This window comes from Eurosta solidaginis, chromosome 2, assembly GCF_040869045.1.
Source record: "Eurosta solidaginis isolate ZX-2024a chromosome 2, ASM4086904v1, whole genome shotgun sequence".
In the NCBI taxonomy this organism is placed as follows: domain Eukaryota; kingdom Metazoa; phylum Arthropoda; class Insecta; order Diptera; family Tephritidae; genus Eurosta; species Eurosta solidaginis.
Genome location: NC_090320.1, coordinates 280,945,093 through 280,964,238, shown reverse-complemented (window position 1 = coordinate 280,964,238; position 19,146 = coordinate 280,945,093). Strand labels below are relative to the sequence as shown.

Genomic DNA, 19,146 nt, shown 5'->3' with positions numbered 1-19,146 from the left:
TACTTTCTCAAAAAGTTGTAAGCCTGTCGATAGTTTAAAGTTTGAGCTATAGTTTGTTACCTCCTTTTTATTTCCAGACTTGAAGATTAGTTAAATAGATGCCAACTCCCAGCGATTAATAAAACCGTCGACAATGAGATGTTAGCACAATGAGATATGGCAAGGACACGCAAAGCGAACTACTACATTAAAACAAGTAAGGAAGGCTAAGTTCGGATGTAACCGAACATTGCCAAATTAAAGCTTGCAAACATTTAAATTACCTTCTTTTAAAAGTGGGCGGTGACACGCCCATTGTCCAAAATTTTACTAATTTTCTATTCTGCGTCATAGAAACCTACCAAGTTTCATCGCTTTATCCGTCTTTCGTAATGAATTATCGCACTTTTTCGAAAATTTCGATATCGAAAAAGTGGGCGTGGTTATAGTCCGATTTCGTTCATTTTAAATAGAGATGAGTGCCCAGGAACCTACATACCAAATTTCATTAAGATACCTCAAAATTTACTCAAGTTATCCTGTTTACGGACAGACGGACGGACACGGCTAAATGAATTTCTTTTTGCGCCCAGATCATTTTGATATATAGAAGTCTATCTATATATCTCGATTAGTTTATGCCGTTACGGGGTACCGTTATGCCAACAAAACTAATATACTCTGTGAGATCTGCTCAGCTGAGTATAAAAAGAAATGCAGATATTTGTTTTAAAGATTGTAAGGACGTGGGTGCAGTTAGCTATCGAAGAAGAAGATTAGATTATATAACTAGCACCGCTCTATAATCTCCAACGCAAGAACCAGCATTTACACAAATAATGGCTGCCGCCGTGGTGGGATGGTTGGGGTTTGCACGGCATGCACAATTTACAAAAATTGTTAAACCATCGTAGTAATATAAAAAGACGATTGGCGTTTAAAGAATAAATGCATTTTAAATAATATTACTCCTTTGTTACATTATGAATACATTCAGCTACATAACCTACATTCTTCGAAGTTACCCCCACCATTGCAATGCGTCCATCTTTTGTCAAATATATGCTAAATTCATTAGTTAAGCGTGCAACCTGCTCTAGCTTTAGGCCAGTATAACAAAACATGCCAATTTGATTCGTAATATGCTCCCAGGATTGTTTCGAACCCAATTCAATCAATTTCTCCCTCAATTCTTGTCGCATACCAATTGTGCGATTAGCCATTGTTTTCAAATCTTCCATCCATATCTTATAGAGTTCGTTGTCTTTGAAAATTTCTATAGCAATACGTGCACCATGTACCGGTGGATTTGAATACATTGGACGTATAAGTGTTTTGACATTTGATGCAACACGTTTTGCCTCTTCAGCGCTGGAACAAATTATTGTTAGTGCACCAACACGTTCACCATATAAACCCATATTTTTGGAAAAACTTTGTGCCAAACAAAATGTATGTCCGTCATTAGCGAACAAACGCACAGCTAATGCATCATCGTCTGTATCACCTGTTGCAAAACCTTGATAGGCCATATCAAAGAAGGGATAGAGTTTGCGACACCTTATTATATGTGAAATTTCACACCATTGCTCTTTGGTCGGATCGCAACCAGTTGGATTGTGCGCGCATGCGTGTAGTAGTACAATTGATTTTTCTGGCATTTTCTGTAGACAAAAATAAAAATAAATTTATTTAATGTAAATAGTAGTGTGACCCAATGTACATTTAATGCATCGAAAAGTCCTTGCGTAGTGAGCCCCAACGTCTTTGGGTCGTAATAACTGTAGGTAGCTATCTTGAATCCAGAATGCATAAAAATTGATCTATGATTAGGCCAACTGGGTATGGGTATATGTACCAGTCGCTCACCGCGCCAAAATAGTCCTAAAAAAGCGCCTCCAACACGTAGGGCACCAGTGCCGCCGAGACACTGCAAGTGTACATATATAAAAACATACGACTTAGAATGATCACAATTAAAAATTCAATTAAAACTCGGATGAAATTAAAATTAAATTAAATAAAACAAAATATAGAAGAAAAAACTAAAAAAATGTATTTGTAAACAACACAAAATTAAATAAAATAAAATTCTTAAAAAAATACTAAATAAAATAAAATGTAAAAAAAACTTAAAATTAAATTATTAAACAATAAAAAAAATTAAATTAAGAAAACAATACAAAATAAAATAAAGCAAAATATAGAAGAAAAAACAAAAAAAAAATAAATTATTAAAACAATACATAATAAAATTAAATAAATTATAGAAGAAAAAACTTTACAAAAATTAAATTAATAAAACAATACGAATTAAAATACAAAAAAGAATAAAATAACAAAATGAAATAAAACAAAATATAGAAGAAAAAAATTAAAAAATTAAATAAGTAAAACCATAGAAAATAAAATAAAATATAGAAGAAAGAACTTAAAAAAAATCAGTTACAAAAACAATACAAAATAAAATAAAATAAATTATGGAAGAAAAAACATAACAAAAAATTTTACTAAGAAAATGAAATAAAATTTAGAAGAAGAAACTATAATAAAGAAATTAAATAGATAAGACAATACAATAAAATATTAAAAATATATAAATAAACAAAAACTAAAAAAAAAAATAAATGAATGAACAATACAAAATAAAATAAAGAATAAAAAACATAAATAAAAGCAATACAAAACAAAATAAAATAAAATGTAGAGAAAAACAGTAAAAAAATTAAATTTATGAAACAATAGAAAATAAAATAAAATAAAATTCGGAAGAAAAAAAGTAAAATAAAATAATAAAACAATACGAAATAAAATAAAACAAAATAAAGAAGAAAGAACAAAGTGAAATAATACACTAAAAAAATGTAACTAATAAAACAATACAAATTAAAATTAAACAAAATACAGAACAAAAAATATAAATAATAAAACAATAAAGCAATACAAAATAAAATAAAATAAATATAATAAGATAATACAAACGATAATAAAAATTAAATAAAAAGAAACAAAAAAACTAAAATAAAAAAAAAATATATGTATGTATAAACCTAAATATAAAAAAAAGCCGAATAATAAAAAGTAAAATAATTTAAATTAAAACTTAACGAAGTAAAATGAAATAAAGTAAAAAAATTAAGTATTAAAATAAAATAATACAAATGAAAAACAAAAAAAAAAAAGCTTAAATAAAACTTTGAAAAATAAAACAAATGAAAGTAAAATAATATAAAACCAAACAAAGTACAACAAAAAATTGTTGGAAAACAAAAATTTTGGGAAAAATAAAAAAGTAATATACAATAATAAAAATAAATATTTTAAATTTATGAAGAATAAAATTAAAATAAACAAAAAAAAAAAAAACACTAAAACGAATTGTAGACTAAAATAAGATAAAATATATTACAAAAACCAAAAACTAATAAAAATTAAATAAAATTAAATAAATGAAAATAAAGCAATAGTGAAATAAACCAAGTAAAAAAAAAAAATAAAGCAAAACAAGATATAATAAATAACAGCCAAAATAATAAAACCAAAAAAATAAAATAACAGCAGCATTGTATGCCATTCACCCCATCCCACCTGCAGACCTAATGGCCAAAAATATAGCGCTAGCAACTGCAACAAGGCTTAAGGCCTCAGGACAGCTTGAGTACAGGCCGTATGGTCATAGCAGTATAGCGTTAATAAAAACAGGGCCAACCGACTACATGGTCCGTTCCTGAGCTTCGAAAGATGTTTTGGGGCCACAATAGAGCCGGAGGGATGGCGCAATGGTGCGGAAATGGCAGAAAATACTACACGCTTGTATATCGATGGTTCCAATTCAACGGAAGGGGTCAGTCGCGTTAATATATGTATATTGAAAGCCAGGCGGCGATAATCTCACACAGTACTTCCTCAAGAAGTGCCCTAAAGTGCAAGGAAGTATTGGAGAGGCTTTGCTCAGGTCGGGCCATTAAGGGATAGCAGGTAAGCAGCATTCGATGGATCGATGGTAGACGTCTCCATAAGTTTGGGAAAATCAATAAGGGATCATAATTTCACTAGACGGATATTTTGGGGGTATCATAAAATCTCGAAATATGAAATTTTTGATTTGCTTCTGTTAACAATAAAACGTGCGATATGGTTGCTTTTATTTCGAAATCGAACTAAATTAGTTATTACGATTGAAACAAAATTATATAATCAAAATTACCTGTGATGATGTGTAACGCTTTTCTTTCAATATATCCGAATCATCTCCCAATGCCAATTCGATTGCCTTATTGTAGAATTCTCTCATACCAATTATTGTAGTATACTCTTTGTTCATACATTGCGAAAATATGCGTTTTTCAGCCTGAAAGGCAATATAAAATTTTTATATAAATTTTTTTTTTTATCGGCCTATTGATTTGCAAGATCGCGGGTTTTAATTGATAGTGTGACGAGTGTTAAGGATTGTCGATTATTCTGTACCTTCTGTTATAGTTCGAATCGCTGAATTGTCGAATAAATAATTCAAATATTCCGCATAACAAAATGTTCTTTATTTGCAACACTACTATGGTTCACAATTAAATTACTCGCGCACTTCACTTACAACGTTTTCAAATCAAACTGATTGACTTTTCCTTAGCATGTGTTGCTTTTATACTCTCAGTTGCCTCGTTCACCAATGTCCCACCGGGTGTAGACTTTTCGTGAACAGCCGTCTGGAATAGTTGCTTATTTATCTCTCGTTTCTGAATGTCAGCTGCTTATTTACTTCTCGTTTCTGTTTCCTATCTATAAGTGTGTATATGTCGGAGTAATATGCGCTCTTTATTTCTGTATACATCTCCATGGCGGAACGATACAAGGTGGCAGCATGGTGGCATACCTACAAACATAAATAAAAATTCCATGTACTTTGTTTTTGTAAATTCGATGGACAAATGTCAAAATCGTACGCGCCGGAAGTTGATGTATCAAATCAAATAAAAAAAGTTTATAATCAGTCCCATGCTGCCACCTTGTACCATTCCGCCATGTGCATCTCACATTCGCTGTTGCCGTCTATGTATATGTGAGTACCAAAAATTTTTGAATATGAAGATATTGCATGCGCGAACTTCGGTGGAAAGCAGCGGAGCGTAACAGAATTCTAGTAGGTCACTTTCACCACACCAAAAACTTTAACACAATTTTTAACATAATTTAAGCACAGAAATACACTGATTGGAGCTTTAATGAGTAAAAGTTAAAATTCTGAACACACTAGCTGAATAAAAAGTGTAAAAATAATTATTAAATAACAAATACAGACAGTGGTAGTTAAACAAATTCTGCTGTGGTAAGTGGTGAATGTGACGTGCTAGAATTTTGTGAAGCTTGCCTCACGATTTTTCGTCTATGCAATGTCTCTATATTATATCGCTTCTGTGAGTACTATGCGCTGCACATCTCTCCATCTCATATTGTTTGGCAGTTTTCTGCTTGTCTTGCTGCTGTTGCCTTCCGGTATTTGATACCAGCAGCATAGTGACGTATCGAAACTGCTAATATTCACCCATGGCGGAATCAGTCACATGTGACTGCCGGAAATCAGCTGATTGGATACTTTTTTAATATGATTTGACACTTCAACTTCCGGCGTAGTACGATTTTGACATTTGTCCATCGATTTACAAAAATAAAGTACATGGAGCTTTTATTTGTTTATATGCACGTCACCGTGCTGCCATCTTGTATGGTTCCGACATGTATTCACCGCCACAGCTTACGACCGTTTTCTTAAGTAAACTTTAAGGTCGGATAAAAAACAGTTTTTGTGAACAAAATTTATGTCTATAGGGAAGATACATACAGATATAAAACTGATCCTGAAATAATTTCTAAAACATGCTCGAATACCCCTGGTAAATTTACCATCGGCCAGATTTTCAGAACGCGCAAAATCTTGGAAAAACCTGCAAAAAAAGAAGAATCGCCTCTTCCTCGATTTTAAAGCCGTCTTCGACAGCACGAAAAGGAGCTGCCTATATGCCGCTATGTATGAATTTGGTTTCCCCGCAAAACGTATACGGCTGTGCAAAATGACGTTGAGCAACACCATGAGCTCAATCAAAATTGGAAAGGACCTCTCCAAGCTGTTCGAAACTAAACGAGGTTTTAGACAGGGTGACTCTCTATCGTGCGATTTCTTTAATTTGATGCTGGAAAAATTATACTAGCTGCAGCACTTAACTGCTCTGGAACAAGATTCTATAAAAGCTTACAATTACTGGCGTATTCTGGTGACATATATCATCAGCTTGAACACCCGCGCCGTAAGTTCTGTTTACTCCAAACTGGAAAAAGAAGCGGAAAAGATTGGTTTGATGGTGAATGAGGACAAAACGAAGTACCTGCTGCCATCGAGCAAAAAATCAGCACGTACGCGACTTGGCAACCATGCTACTATTGGCAGCAATAATTTCGAAATAGTAAAACACTTCGTTTATTTGGGAACCAGCATTAAAACAAACGAAAATCATGCTCTACAAGTCACTTATTGTACCCGTCCTGCTATATAGTGCATGGTCCATGCCATCAGATGAAGCGGTCCTGGGAGTTAACGAGATAAAAGTTTTTTGAATAATTTACGGACCTCTACGCGTTGGCGACGGCGAGTACCGAAGAAGATTTCATGGTGAGCTGTACGAGCTTTACGCAGACATCAACATAGTCTAGCGAGTTAAAACGCAGCTGCTACGCTGGCTAGACCATGCTATGCAAGTGAAATATTACGCTCTGGCTAAGAAAGTACTTTTATCGGAACCCACTTATGCAGAAAGCAGAGGAAGATGGCGATCCCCAATCTGCTGGAAGGACCTGGTCGAAAATGATTTAAATACCCTTGGTGTGGCCAATTGGCGCCAGTTAACAGACCGAAGAAGCGACAGGCGCGCTTTGTTTGACGGTCATAACCGTTTGTCATCTCTAAATCCTCGGGTACCAAATTAAAAAAAAAACATTAAGCCCGTTCTAGCGTGATTGCGTGAGAAAGGCAAACAAAAATAATCAAACAAACATCCTCCCACTCCTTTGATTAATTTCAGGTTATTTCTACCTCTAATCAAAAATGCATGTTGCAATAAAACCAGACAGGTGCAGTTAGTAGTGCAACAACAAAAATTTGACGGACCTCGTTAACCGGTCGTGTATGCTTAAGTTTGCAGGTAGGGACAATTTTTGGTACTGTTTTGCTACTCTTTTACTACTTTATGAATGCAATTTGAGGAAATGGAGAAGAAAAGTGGAAGAAGTTGGAGTGAGGTCGGTTGTGTAAAGGGAACAAGAGGGAGAGTAAAATTAAGAAAAATTGAGAAAAAGTAGGAATAACAAGTTAACAGGAAAAGCTAGAATAATATAAGTATACGATTAAAAGAGTGAGAGTTAAATTTAGATATGAGTAAAAGTAGGAAGAGTAAGAGGGAACGGAAGAATGAATGGGATACGGAAATTGAAAAGACCAATCAAGGTAAACAGGAAGAACGCAGAAAGGTTAAACTGTACGGTCAATAATGAACTTATATAGACCGTATTTGCCCGCAGTGTGAACGCAGAGGGGAGAGGCAATAAGAGAGAAAGAAGCGGATGAGAGAGTAGAGAGGCAGGTGGAGCAATAGAGAAAGTCAGAACAACGTCCGTCGGGTTTCATCATGAGGCTGGAAGTATTTCATGTTGTTCTAAACCTTTCCAGGGTTAAGTCACATATTTCTTTTTGCCATCAGGTAAATCTATAAACTATGTTTTTTTTTATGCAAAAAAACCTCAGCCGCTATATATTTTTACATGCTTTTCTGCTAAAAGAGCCTACCTCCTAGTGCTTGGTTTACATATAGCGTCAATACCGAATTTTCGCCCCCCAGCAGGTTAGGGGGTCAGAATATACCCACGGTAGGTATGCCTGTCGTAAGAGGCGACTAAAATACCCGATTCAAGGGGTTATGTAGCGCAACCCTTTCAGGTCGCCAGCGCAATATATTGCTTCTCCAAAGCCAATTGTCAACCTCACCAATCCATGGCGAATCCTGTTCCATTAACAGCCGAGGCTCTGGCGACGCCGAACTCCTCATGGATCTAGCGGGTGGGAGGGCCGGATGGCCACGAAGGTCGCATGTGCTCATAACAAATCGTTCCCGAGATGGTGGCGCTTGGTACCGGAATGTACCGGACCTGCATCCAGCAGAGGACCATCACGCAATAACAAGGCGGCGGGAGCGGGATGGCCTAGAAGGTTTAATGTAGTCATAATAAATCGTTCCAGAGTTGGTCGGGCCTAAACCTTAATGGTGCTTGTTACCGGAACATACCGGATCTATGTTCGGCAAAGGATTATCAACATCGATAACAGTTCCCTAAACCTTCGGGGAGTGTTTTTATCGCTACAACAACAACAACAAAAACTCATTAAACTCACTCACTATACCTCAAACTTACCTCAATTACACTTGGCAATACCCATGGTTTCGCATTATCATCACGATAAACCCCAACTCCTAAATTAACCTTGTTGGGATTTTTATCTTTTGTGAATGCTTCAGTTATGCCGAGTATGGCATCTGGCGGTGCCATTTTGACATCTGCAAACCATGATCTAAAAAATTAAAAAAAAAAAAACAAATTTTATGCAATTTCAAAAATGTTTTCCTACAAATCTTACTTCAAACGCCAATAGTTCCAGAGACTCGTTGTCTTATTGAAAATATTTTTAGGCCTAATCCCTTGTGTTATAAATTGAGACATTTTCCGATTTTTAAAAGCTCCTACAGTTTATTTTTTGTACGTTTGTTTTTAATAATGCTTTCGAAAAATTTATTTTTGTGAAATATTCTTTAACATTTCATGCCAATAAAACCCAGTTACAAATTTTCTTAAACAAAAAAAAAAAAAACTAAGCCCAGCTGTTAATTGAGGCTACTAACCCCGGGACACACATTTTTATAATTGCACCACTTTTCAATAAAACGACAGGTAAAATGTCTAGGACAGGGGTCGACCGCTAATAAGCCTCTTGACATCAGTATTAATAATTCGAAGGCGGGAAATAAAAATGTTATCTCGTTCAAAAGATATTGACGAAAAACCGCAAAATGACCCCGGGACCCTCCGAAACCGGGAGTGGGATCCATAGTATTATTGGGCAGAACACCTTTCTACCCTGGCCAGTCCACTATTGGGGTGGGATAAAAATTAAATCCGTGCAAAATCCCTTTATACACCAAGATTTTTTTAGTGCACAACAAGCTTTGGCCCCCCGTAAAGTCCCGAATCCGTCTAAGCACAACGACAAAATGTCCATCGCCTTTAGCGATAAAGTGCTGTCGGATGCGAAGAAATCCGCAAGCGATTTTTGCCGACAATGTGTAATGCATTCTACGGTTGACAAAGTTAGACGGCGAGCCAACAGACGCGCATATAAACATAACTTCAGCGCGTCCCCAATTACCATAACCGCCAAAGAGGTTGATAATGTCATCGTTCATGCTAAACCAATTAAAGCAGTGTGCCCAGACCGATGCTTAAAAACTAATGCAAAGAGGGATTTAATTATCTAGCGCATGTCTTCAACTTGTCCCTATCCACCTTCGTCATCCCCGCTTCTCTATTTTAATGCAGATTTGAAACTAGCCAATCATCAGCATGGCTTCCGAAAATTACATAGCACTCCCACCGCGCTAAATGCCATTAGCACTCAGATAATTTGCGGATTAAATAAAAACCCCCACCATAGGATAGTATTCGTTGCGTTGGACCTGGCAAAAGCTTTTGATACGGCCAACCACGGCACGTTACTGCAAGACCTGGAAGGGTCTCCCCTCCCCCGAAATCTCAAAAGGTGAACCGCAAATTATCTGTAGGATCGGCAAGCATCGATGCAATTCAGGAACGTAACATTCAAACAAAGAAGAATTAAACATGGGGTGCCAAAGCAAGGTGTCCTATCCACATCTTTGTTTAACTTCTGCATATCAAAGCTACCTCACCAGAAGGAGTCACTATCGTTTCCAAAGCCGATGACTGTACACTGGCCACAGGCCCAGGCTCACAGGTCGAAGAGCTTTGTAACAAAATAAACAGCTATCTCCCTGATCTCTTCAGTTTCTTCGCCTCGCGAAACCTGGCATTGCCACCGACCAAATCATCGGCGATCTTATTTACAACATGGACGCGCCAAATGTCGACCATATTGAACATCAACACCGATGGCATCAAGCTACCGACTGCCTTACACACTAAAATCTTTGGTGTGACGTTCGATCAGGATCTACATTTTGGAGAGCATGCAGCCGCAATTGTACCGAAAATCTAGAGCGGTAATAAAATCCTCAAATCTCTTGCCGAAAGCACTTGGGGTAAAGATAAAGAAACGCTCATCACCACATACAAAGCAACTGGCCGGCCGATTGCATGCTACGCGTCCCCGATATGGTCACCAAGCCTAAAGGTTACTCACTGGAAGAAAATATGCCAAAATACTGCCCTCAGAACCGCTACGGGCGGTCTTCTTATGTCCCCAGAACACCATCTACACAATGAGGCGATAGTACTTACCACTAGGGAGATAAATTAAATGCTAACCAAACAGCTTCTGTTGAATACCCAGAAACCTGGACATCCCAAAAGACATCTGATAGGCGAGCCTATACCGCCCAGGGTCTTAAGGGGCCATCTCCGGAAGCATTATGAGGAAATACGGCACCTGAGAACACAGCCGTATGAAGCAAAAAAGCACAAGCAGGTCTTCAGTGATATCCACAAACAGGCGTCGAACCTCTAAGCCTACTGATGAAGTGGTGAAACTTAACGAGTGGATACAAAATATTGCAATGGAAAATATAAATTTATTAGAATTTTGTAAAATTGGCGTGGCGCCGCCCACATTAAGAAGAAGAAGAAAACTTAATAGTCTTGCAAACCGTTAATCAAAATCCGTTGATATTACTTTGCAATATGGTGGAAATATGGTCCTTGGTATTATATATAGATCCGGTCAAAAGCGGATAAGGACCACGCCTACTTTAAAGGAAATGGGCCTACAGTTTTAATCATTGTGAATTCATACAAGTAAAAATCTTTCTATTACTCCACTTGTCATTCCTACCTGTCAAATAATAACTGACAGGGAGAATGGCTGTCCCGAATGGCCAGAGAATGGAAGAAAGGTTTGCTTTTTGCTCGCGGTTATTCAATTGAAGTGCCATGAATTGCTCATTTGTGTTTCAATTCAGCTTTTCTTTAGAATGTGTATACGGAAAATCAGACTACATATTAATATTCATTTCTAAAATCTAGTCAATAGATAAAATGTGAGCAGCCAGTTAGGCAAATATTTTAAAATATGTAAATAATGCAATATACCAGTCGTCTACAAAAATGTTTGAATAACACTATTGAGCAAATGATTTTAGTAATCGAACAGCGATTGAACAGGTGATCGAGGCTGTTTACTATTGTGAACGCTTTTGCAAACATTCGCCACTTGTATGAGTTCACAATGGTTTTAATCTTAACAAATTTGTCAATATATATATTGTAACGAATTTTGGGGGATTTCTCTTATTTGAAACTCCCTGCTAACGTTCGAATCGCTAAACTGTTTAATAAATCACTCCAATATTCAGTATTGTAAACTGTTCTTTATTTAGATTATTTTGGGAGTAGTACTTCACAACTATACTTCACAACCAATAGCGTGTTTAAATCAAAACTGATTAGTCATTCCTCAGCTTGCGCTGCTTTTATACTCTCGGTTGCCTTGTCAGCATATTTCTCCAAAGGTCTAGACGTTTCACCTTCTAGAATCTCCTGCTTGGTTACCAGCGATGTACATGTATATTTGTTGTTCATGCGTTTCTCATAGTCATATATTTATATTTATTTATTTAAAGTCGACGACAGACTTGAAATGGTCGACTACATAATATACAAGTTATATCTAATATATAAAATTTTTCTGTCACGCTTTTAGAGGCTTAACTCCTCCGAAACGGCTGAACCGCTTCTCATGAAATTTTGTGAGCATATTGGGTAGGTTTGAGAATCGGCCAACGTCTACCTTTTTTTCGCTACGTGCCTATGGTCCTGAGATCAAAACGTGGACCCGGGTACCCCTAGAATGTGTTTATATAATATGGATATCAAATGAAAGCTGTTGATGAGTGCTATAGTACAGGATAACTTTCATACCCCTGGGTGACTAGGGTCTCGAGATATAGGCCAAAACGTGGACCCACGTACCCCTAGAATGTGTTTATACAATATGGACTATATGGGTGACTAGGGTCTCGAGATGTAGGCCAAAACGTGGACCCGGGTACTCCTAGAATGTGTTTATACAGTCTGGATATCAAATGAAAGCTTATGATGAGTGCTATAGTACAGGATAATTTTCATACAACTGGGAGGATAGGGTCTCGAGATATAGCCCAAAACGTGGACCCGGGTACCCCTAGAATGTGTTTATACAATATGGATATCAAATGAAAACTGTTGATGAGTGCTATAGTACGGGATAATTTTCATACAACTGGGAGGCTAGGGTCTCGAGATATAGCCCAAAACGTGGACCCGGGTACCCCTAGAACGTGTTTATACAATATGGATATCAAATGAAAGCTGTTAATGAGTGCTATAGTACAGGATAATTTTCATACAACTGGGAGGCTAGGGTCTCGAGATATAGCCCAAAACATGGACCCGGGTACCCCTAGAATGTGTTTATACAATATGGATATCAAAGGAAAGCTGTTGATGAGTGCTATAGTACAGGATAATTTTCATACAACTGGGAGGCTAGGGTGTCGAGATATAGCCCATAACGTGGACCCGGATACACATAGAATATGTTTTTACATTATGGGTATCAAATTGAAGCTGTTGTTGTATGCTTTAGTACAGAGTAAGTTTTACACCGCTGGGTGACTACGGTCTCGAGATATAGGCCAAAACATGGACCTGAATACACCTAGAATGTGTTTTTATATTATGGGTATCAAATTGAAGCTGTTGATGTGCGCTATAATACAGAGTAAGTTTTACACCGCTGAGTGACTAGGGTCTCGAGATATAGGCCAAAACATGGACCCGGATACCCCTAGAATGTGTGTGTATTATGGATATCAAATGAAAGCTGTTGCTGAGAGCTTTAAAGTTCATTGTGATATTCGGTTTAGCCGCGTCAACCTGGCAAAACTGATAAATATGCATGCGAAGCCGAAATAAAGACAAAAATTAATAATACCCACATTTTTACATTTACATACATTTACATACGTCCTATTCGAGTTGCCTGAAATTTCGTTTATAAATTTGCCTATATTAGTATTTACGATGCTTTTTTCCGAGAAGTATACCAGAGACGGACTGGGATTGGGATTAGGACTAGCCCTGGGACTGAGACTGAGACTCGGAATGGGACTGGAACAAAATATATTCCACCCTCTGGGACTGGCAATAAGAGATGAAGAAGAAGGAGAAAAACTTGAGAGAAGAGAAAAGAGAGAAGGAGACTGAGAAAATGAGAATGAGACGAAGATGGAGATGAAGCGAAAAAGACGGAGGGAGGAGTGAATAAAAATATTAGGAAAAAGTGTAGATGGATAGGGCAGAGTTAGACGGAAAACGCTTATTAAAATGTATGCAAATAGGCCAAATTTAGGGCAGAACAACGTCTGCCGGGTCTGATAGTATATATATACAACTCAAAAGTTAAAATTTAAATATATCGAAATTTCAACAATGATATATTACAAACAAAGATATATTATTGAACATTACAATTTAATTTCAGAATATGTATAAAAATAAGAAATATGAGCAAAAATAAGATCTTATACTGGCGTAAAGCATCAGATTCCGCTCAGCATGATTTCGGAATGAACTGGATTACAATCTTGCTGTTGGAATGCAACAAGATTCCAATCAGCATGTCGTGGGAATCCGGCAGAGCTGAGGTACGCCATCACAATGCATAAAAAAAGTAACATGACCTGCGTTGTTGGAATGCACCGGATTCCAATCAACTCGATGCCTGACCCATACAATTATACTGGCGGAATGCATACGATTCCGGTCAGTGCCTCATGAGTAAGCATGTTTTTAAGGTTGTTGGATTGAAAATAATTGTTAAAAAATATTATTTTTTTTTGTATTTCAATGAAAAAAACTATAAAATATAAAACCAAAAACCCTAAATCAACAAAAAAAAGGTGATTTTTAAACTTTTTTTTGTCTCTCAGCAACAGAAAAATTTTATTTTTGAACATAATAAAGTGAACAAGAGCTTATGAGTTAAGCTTTACAACTAATAGTTTTTCAAGTGTTTCATCGCTTATGTTGTACCTCCTTTCATCCAAAATGAAATTCAAAGAAGAAAATGATTTTCTACTGATACTTGCGTAGCAGGGACACCAAGAATGACTAAGGCTAATTCAAACAGTTCAGGAGATGTAAAGCGAATATTTTGATAATAAGTAAAAATGTCCTCATATACCGCCAAGCGTGTATGAAGGCTTTCAAAATTGTCAATTTCAGCAAACATATTAGTAAGTCCGGAAACTTCATGATGAAGAACTACAGCTACTATATATTGAGCCATCTCATGCAAAGAGGTACTGAGTTTCGAGCTTTGGTGATCGTTTATGAGCTCCTGGTTAACAGAGAGGCATATATTAGAAATTTTTTAGCGCCATGATGTGTACAATACCTATAAATTTGATTCAGCCTAATATCATATTCATGAAGAGTTTCCAATACCGCCCTTTTTATTTTGTCCCCAGTGGCAATGGTCTCATTCCGAGAGTTTTTACAACTACTAAAAATTTTGAATTTTGATTTTCAATATACTGTAGGTTAATGCCTAATATTGAGCGGTCAAGCCGAGTAGCGGCATCAATTTTAATTGACACTAATTTTTTTCCAACCACATTTTTATTTCGTTTTTATTTCTATAGCACGATTACTTATTAACTCTATAAAATAATGGGAGTTGATTATATTCATATTAAGGGCTTTGAAGATGGGAACCACTATCTGCCTGAACCCTTCACTATCCAATTGCGACAACGGCCGCCCATCTTTTGTTACAATTTTCATTAACGAATTCTTAAAGGACTCTGGTTGTAGTATAGAGTATGAAATTTTAATTTTCTTTTTTGATGGTTCGCTATTTTCGAAATTAGACCTGAAACCGTCTAGAAATCTTCCGTGCTTCATTATTACGTGGCGTTTTAAATTTGTCAAATGTTCGGCCGCCAATTTACTTTTGCACATTTTACATTGCGACTTTTTTTCTTCCAAGTTGTATTGGAAAACATCTCTAATGGCATTGTTTCCCCCGGCAGGGCTTAGAATATACCCGCGGTAGGTATGCCTGTCGTAAGAGGCGACTAAAATGCTAAATTGATTCAAGAGGTTGTGTAGCGCAACCCTCTCAAGGGGTTGCCAGCGCAACATATAGCTTTTCCAACCCAATTGTCAACCTCACCTATCCGTGCCGAATCCTGTTTCATTAACAGCCGATGCTCTGGCGATCCCAATTTCCTCATGGAACTAGGGGATGGGGAGGGCGGTATGGCCTAGAAGGTTTAATGTGGTCATATAAATCGTTCTCGAGATGGTCGGCCTAGTACCTTAATGGTGCTTTGTTACCGGAACGTACCGGATCTATATCCGCCAAAGGACCATCAACATCGATAACACTCCCCAAAGCCTTCGGGGAGTGTCTTTATCGTTAATACAACAACAACAACAACAATGGCATTGTTTACTGCAATCCTATTCCTGCCCATAGTGTGTTTACACGTTATAATACATATTTACTCAGCGTATACATACAGTGAGTGTCACCTTATTTGATGCAGCCACAAAAATAACATTTAAACGCCCATAACTTTTGAACCAAAAAATATATTTTGAAAAATCAATAGGTTTATTAAAAGTAGCATTGTTTTCTACTTAAAGTACATGCCATGTATTATAAATGTCTCACTTAATCCTTTCAAACCAGTAAAAAATAATAAACCAGTATATTTCATATGAGCAGCTTATTTGATGCACTCAGCTTTTAATGGTAGTGATCACGTTACTTTGACCTTTTTGGTAAAAAAAAAAATGACTGTCCCTAAAATTATTGCTTTTCGATTGAATTAGTAGATTTTTTAAGAACAAACTAAAAAAAAAAAAATAAATGTAAGGCGCGATAACCTCCGAAGAGATCTAAGGCCGAGCTTCTCTTCTTTAAGAACAAACTAATTTTTAAAAAATGGAACGATGCGCCAGTGTAGATCAGCGAGAGTTGGTATTTCACCACTTCAAGAACTGGAAAAGTCACCGCTCAATAACTGAATGGTAAATATTCCATCGTCTACAGTTCAGCACATAATCCAACAGTTTTTAAAAGAAAACCGTGTAAAAATCAAAGTGTAGAGAACGCCTATTAAAATACTTACACAAACCGAAGACCAATATATCGTTAGAAAAATTAATGAAAATTCCAAATTGTCGGCACAAAAATTGGCTGATCAAATGAAAAACATCCTTGGGAAGGAATGTAGTGCATCAACAATCCGGAGTATCTTACGGTCACATGATTTTCATGGTCGAATTTCACTCAAAAAGCCGTTCACAAATTCAAAAAATAAGGTTGGTCGTTTGAAATTCGCCAAAACACACCTTTTGAAGGATTCGACATTTTGGAAAACTGTAATATTTTCTGATTAGACCAAGTCTAATATATTTGGGTCGGAGGGAAGGTGGATGGTTTGGCGTAAACCCAACAAACCACGTGATTCGAAGAATTTACGTGCTTCAGGCTGGATGGATAAGAACATGTATCTTAACATTGTAAAAGAAACTAGCTTCAAAGTGCTGAAAAACTGGGTCTGCGGAGCAACTTTAGATTTTATCAAGACAATGAACCGAAACATAAATCAGGAATTGCGCAGCAGTGGTTGATGTGGAATTGTCCCCACGTAATGGAGCGCAGTCACCTGAATTAATTGTCATTGAGGATTTATGGTCCCTACTAGAAACAGATATCCGAAAACACCATATTTCTAGTAAAAAAACCCTCAAAGCAGCACTTCTCGAAGAATGGTCAAAAATTTCACCGAATTTAACCGAAAAACTTGCCAGTTCAATGGAGGATCGTCTGAAATCAGTTATCTTACAAAAGGGTTACCAGACAAAGTACTTATAAATTCAAGATATCGTTTTCGTTTCACTCTTTTATTGCTGCATCATATAAGCTGCTCATGTGAAATATACGGCTTTTCATTACTTTTTTGTTTTTAAGGACTAAATAAGGAACATCTAGCACTTGAAATGATTTTTTAAATAAAAAACAATGCTAATATTACTATGCTTTTTAATTTTTTTGAATATCTTTTTTTAATCAAAAGATATAGGCTTTGAAAGATTATTTTTTTGACTGCATCAAATAAGATGACACTCACTGTATGTATACGCTTCAAAAGTTTTTCTCAGAAACATTTTCTATAATACTATTTTCGGTTGAGTTGTTCAAGTTTTTCAAAACAATAATCAGAGAAAGAACGAAAATTTCAAACTATAAGGCATGGTTCAACTATATGGTTGGCTCATCTATTCAGCTGATTTTATTTATTTCATTGCATGGCCGATGGGATTGTCAAAAGGAGATGGCAAACTCAAAATGAAAGCAACACATTGACAACATTTTCTTACTACACATAAAAAACTGATATGTTTTATGTTTTCATTTCATTCCATTCGGCTAATACCAATACACAAATTTTGACAATTTCAACAGACATAATTTGTTGCTTTACAGATGATCCAGCCATAAAAAAAAATTTTTTTTGTCTTTGAATTTTAGTTTTCAACGAATATCTGAATATTTGGCTTAACCTTCATGCTATTTTCAAAACATTTTAAATTGGTAATAGATATTTTCGATGTCTGATTGCACCAGATTCCAATCAACACAGTACTGTCTTGTTTCTTCTTAATGATACAGGTTGAAGAACCCATGTAACCAATCCATCCTTATACGATATCGTGCCTGTTTTTTAACGGAAGAAATAATGCCGGCATATTAAATTAGCTTGTATCTCTTAGATTAGATCATTGTGGGTAAAACAAGTGTGATAACTTCTGCATAGATGTCAAAAATACAAATAGAATGGATCACCTGATTTGTAATTGCCTATCGCTGTCTCATTCTGTATCTCTTTCTATCATCCGCTGAAGATAGCCGACCCTATGCGCTGCCATATTGAACACCCTGTCAAAACGCTAAAAAGTAGCCATATTGAACATCCTGTCAGGCAGTTGACGGATAAGAAATCACACTTGTTTTATACACAATGAGATTATATAGGCAAGTATTGCATTACGTGTAGTGGCAAAAGTACATTCAAGACTTATACAGCTATGTGCGCGCACAAAGGGGTAAATAAAAAGGAAAGTTGTGTCTGGATACTCTAGGGGGAAGAGGAAAAAACAATCGGCTGAGAAGGTCCGCAGAATAAATTTCTCCAATAATGAGCTTATGGATGAACAATACCCGGATCGTCCCGATCAGACAAATTTTCCGATCTACATGCTGCCAGCCTTTCCAAATGAACCACTTCCATTTTGTTTCGTGGTTTGCCAATGGTTTGTATCCGGTACACTACATCGTTGATCCGTTTAACAACTTTGTATGGGCCTTTCCAATTACACTGCAATTTCGGGGACAAACCTTTTTTCGTTGTGGGTTGTATAACAGCACCAAATCTCCTTCCCGAAAACCCTCCGAATTCATTGCTTTATCATATCTGGCTTTCATATTTCACTCACAATCTTGGTTCGTTGTCTTACAAGATCGTGTATTTCCTTCATTTCTTCCTCCAAGACGCCGAAGACGAAGTGGATTTCTTGGCATTTCTCTCCGCATCGGCATTTATCCCAAACTTCAAATCAGCTGGCAGTCGAATGTCATTTCCAAAAATTTCCTTTGCGGGAGTTTGGCCCGTTGTCTGGTGCACTGCCGATCGGTAAGCCATCAAGAATAATGATATGTGCGTATCCCACTCTTCATGGAACTCGTCGACTACTTTCCTTAAGTGCTCCTCCAAGGTTCTATTGAATCGTTCCACCATACCATCTGACTGAGGATGCATTGCA

General features: G+C 36.6%; 1 protein-coding gene across 2 annotated transcripts; it reads right to left on the bottom strand.

The window, feature by feature from the left end:
• Positions 1-550: 550 nt before the first annotated feature.
• Positions 551-8,586, bottom strand: LOC137241051 (aspartate aminotransferase, mitochondrial-like). Of its 2 annotated transcripts, XM_067768208.1 has the most exons (4): positions 8,437-8,586; positions 4,187-4,330; positions 1,703-1,909; positions 551-1,643 (listed from the first exon to the last, which is right to left on the bottom strand). In XM_067768208.1, exons 1-4 carry the CDS (start codon positions 8,569-8,571, stop codon positions 945-947), a joined length of 1,185 nt encoding a protein of 394 aa, XP_067624309.1. In that variant the 5' UTR covers positions 8,572-8,586; the 3' UTR covers positions 551-944. The 2 variants fall into 2 exon arrangements, with proteins under 2 accessions (XP_067624309.1, XP_067624308.1); XM_067768207.1 differs by lacking the exon at positions 1,703-1,909 and having other exon boundaries at positions 8,437-8,486.
• Between the last annotated feature and the right edge of the window lie 10,560 nt (positions 8,587-19,146).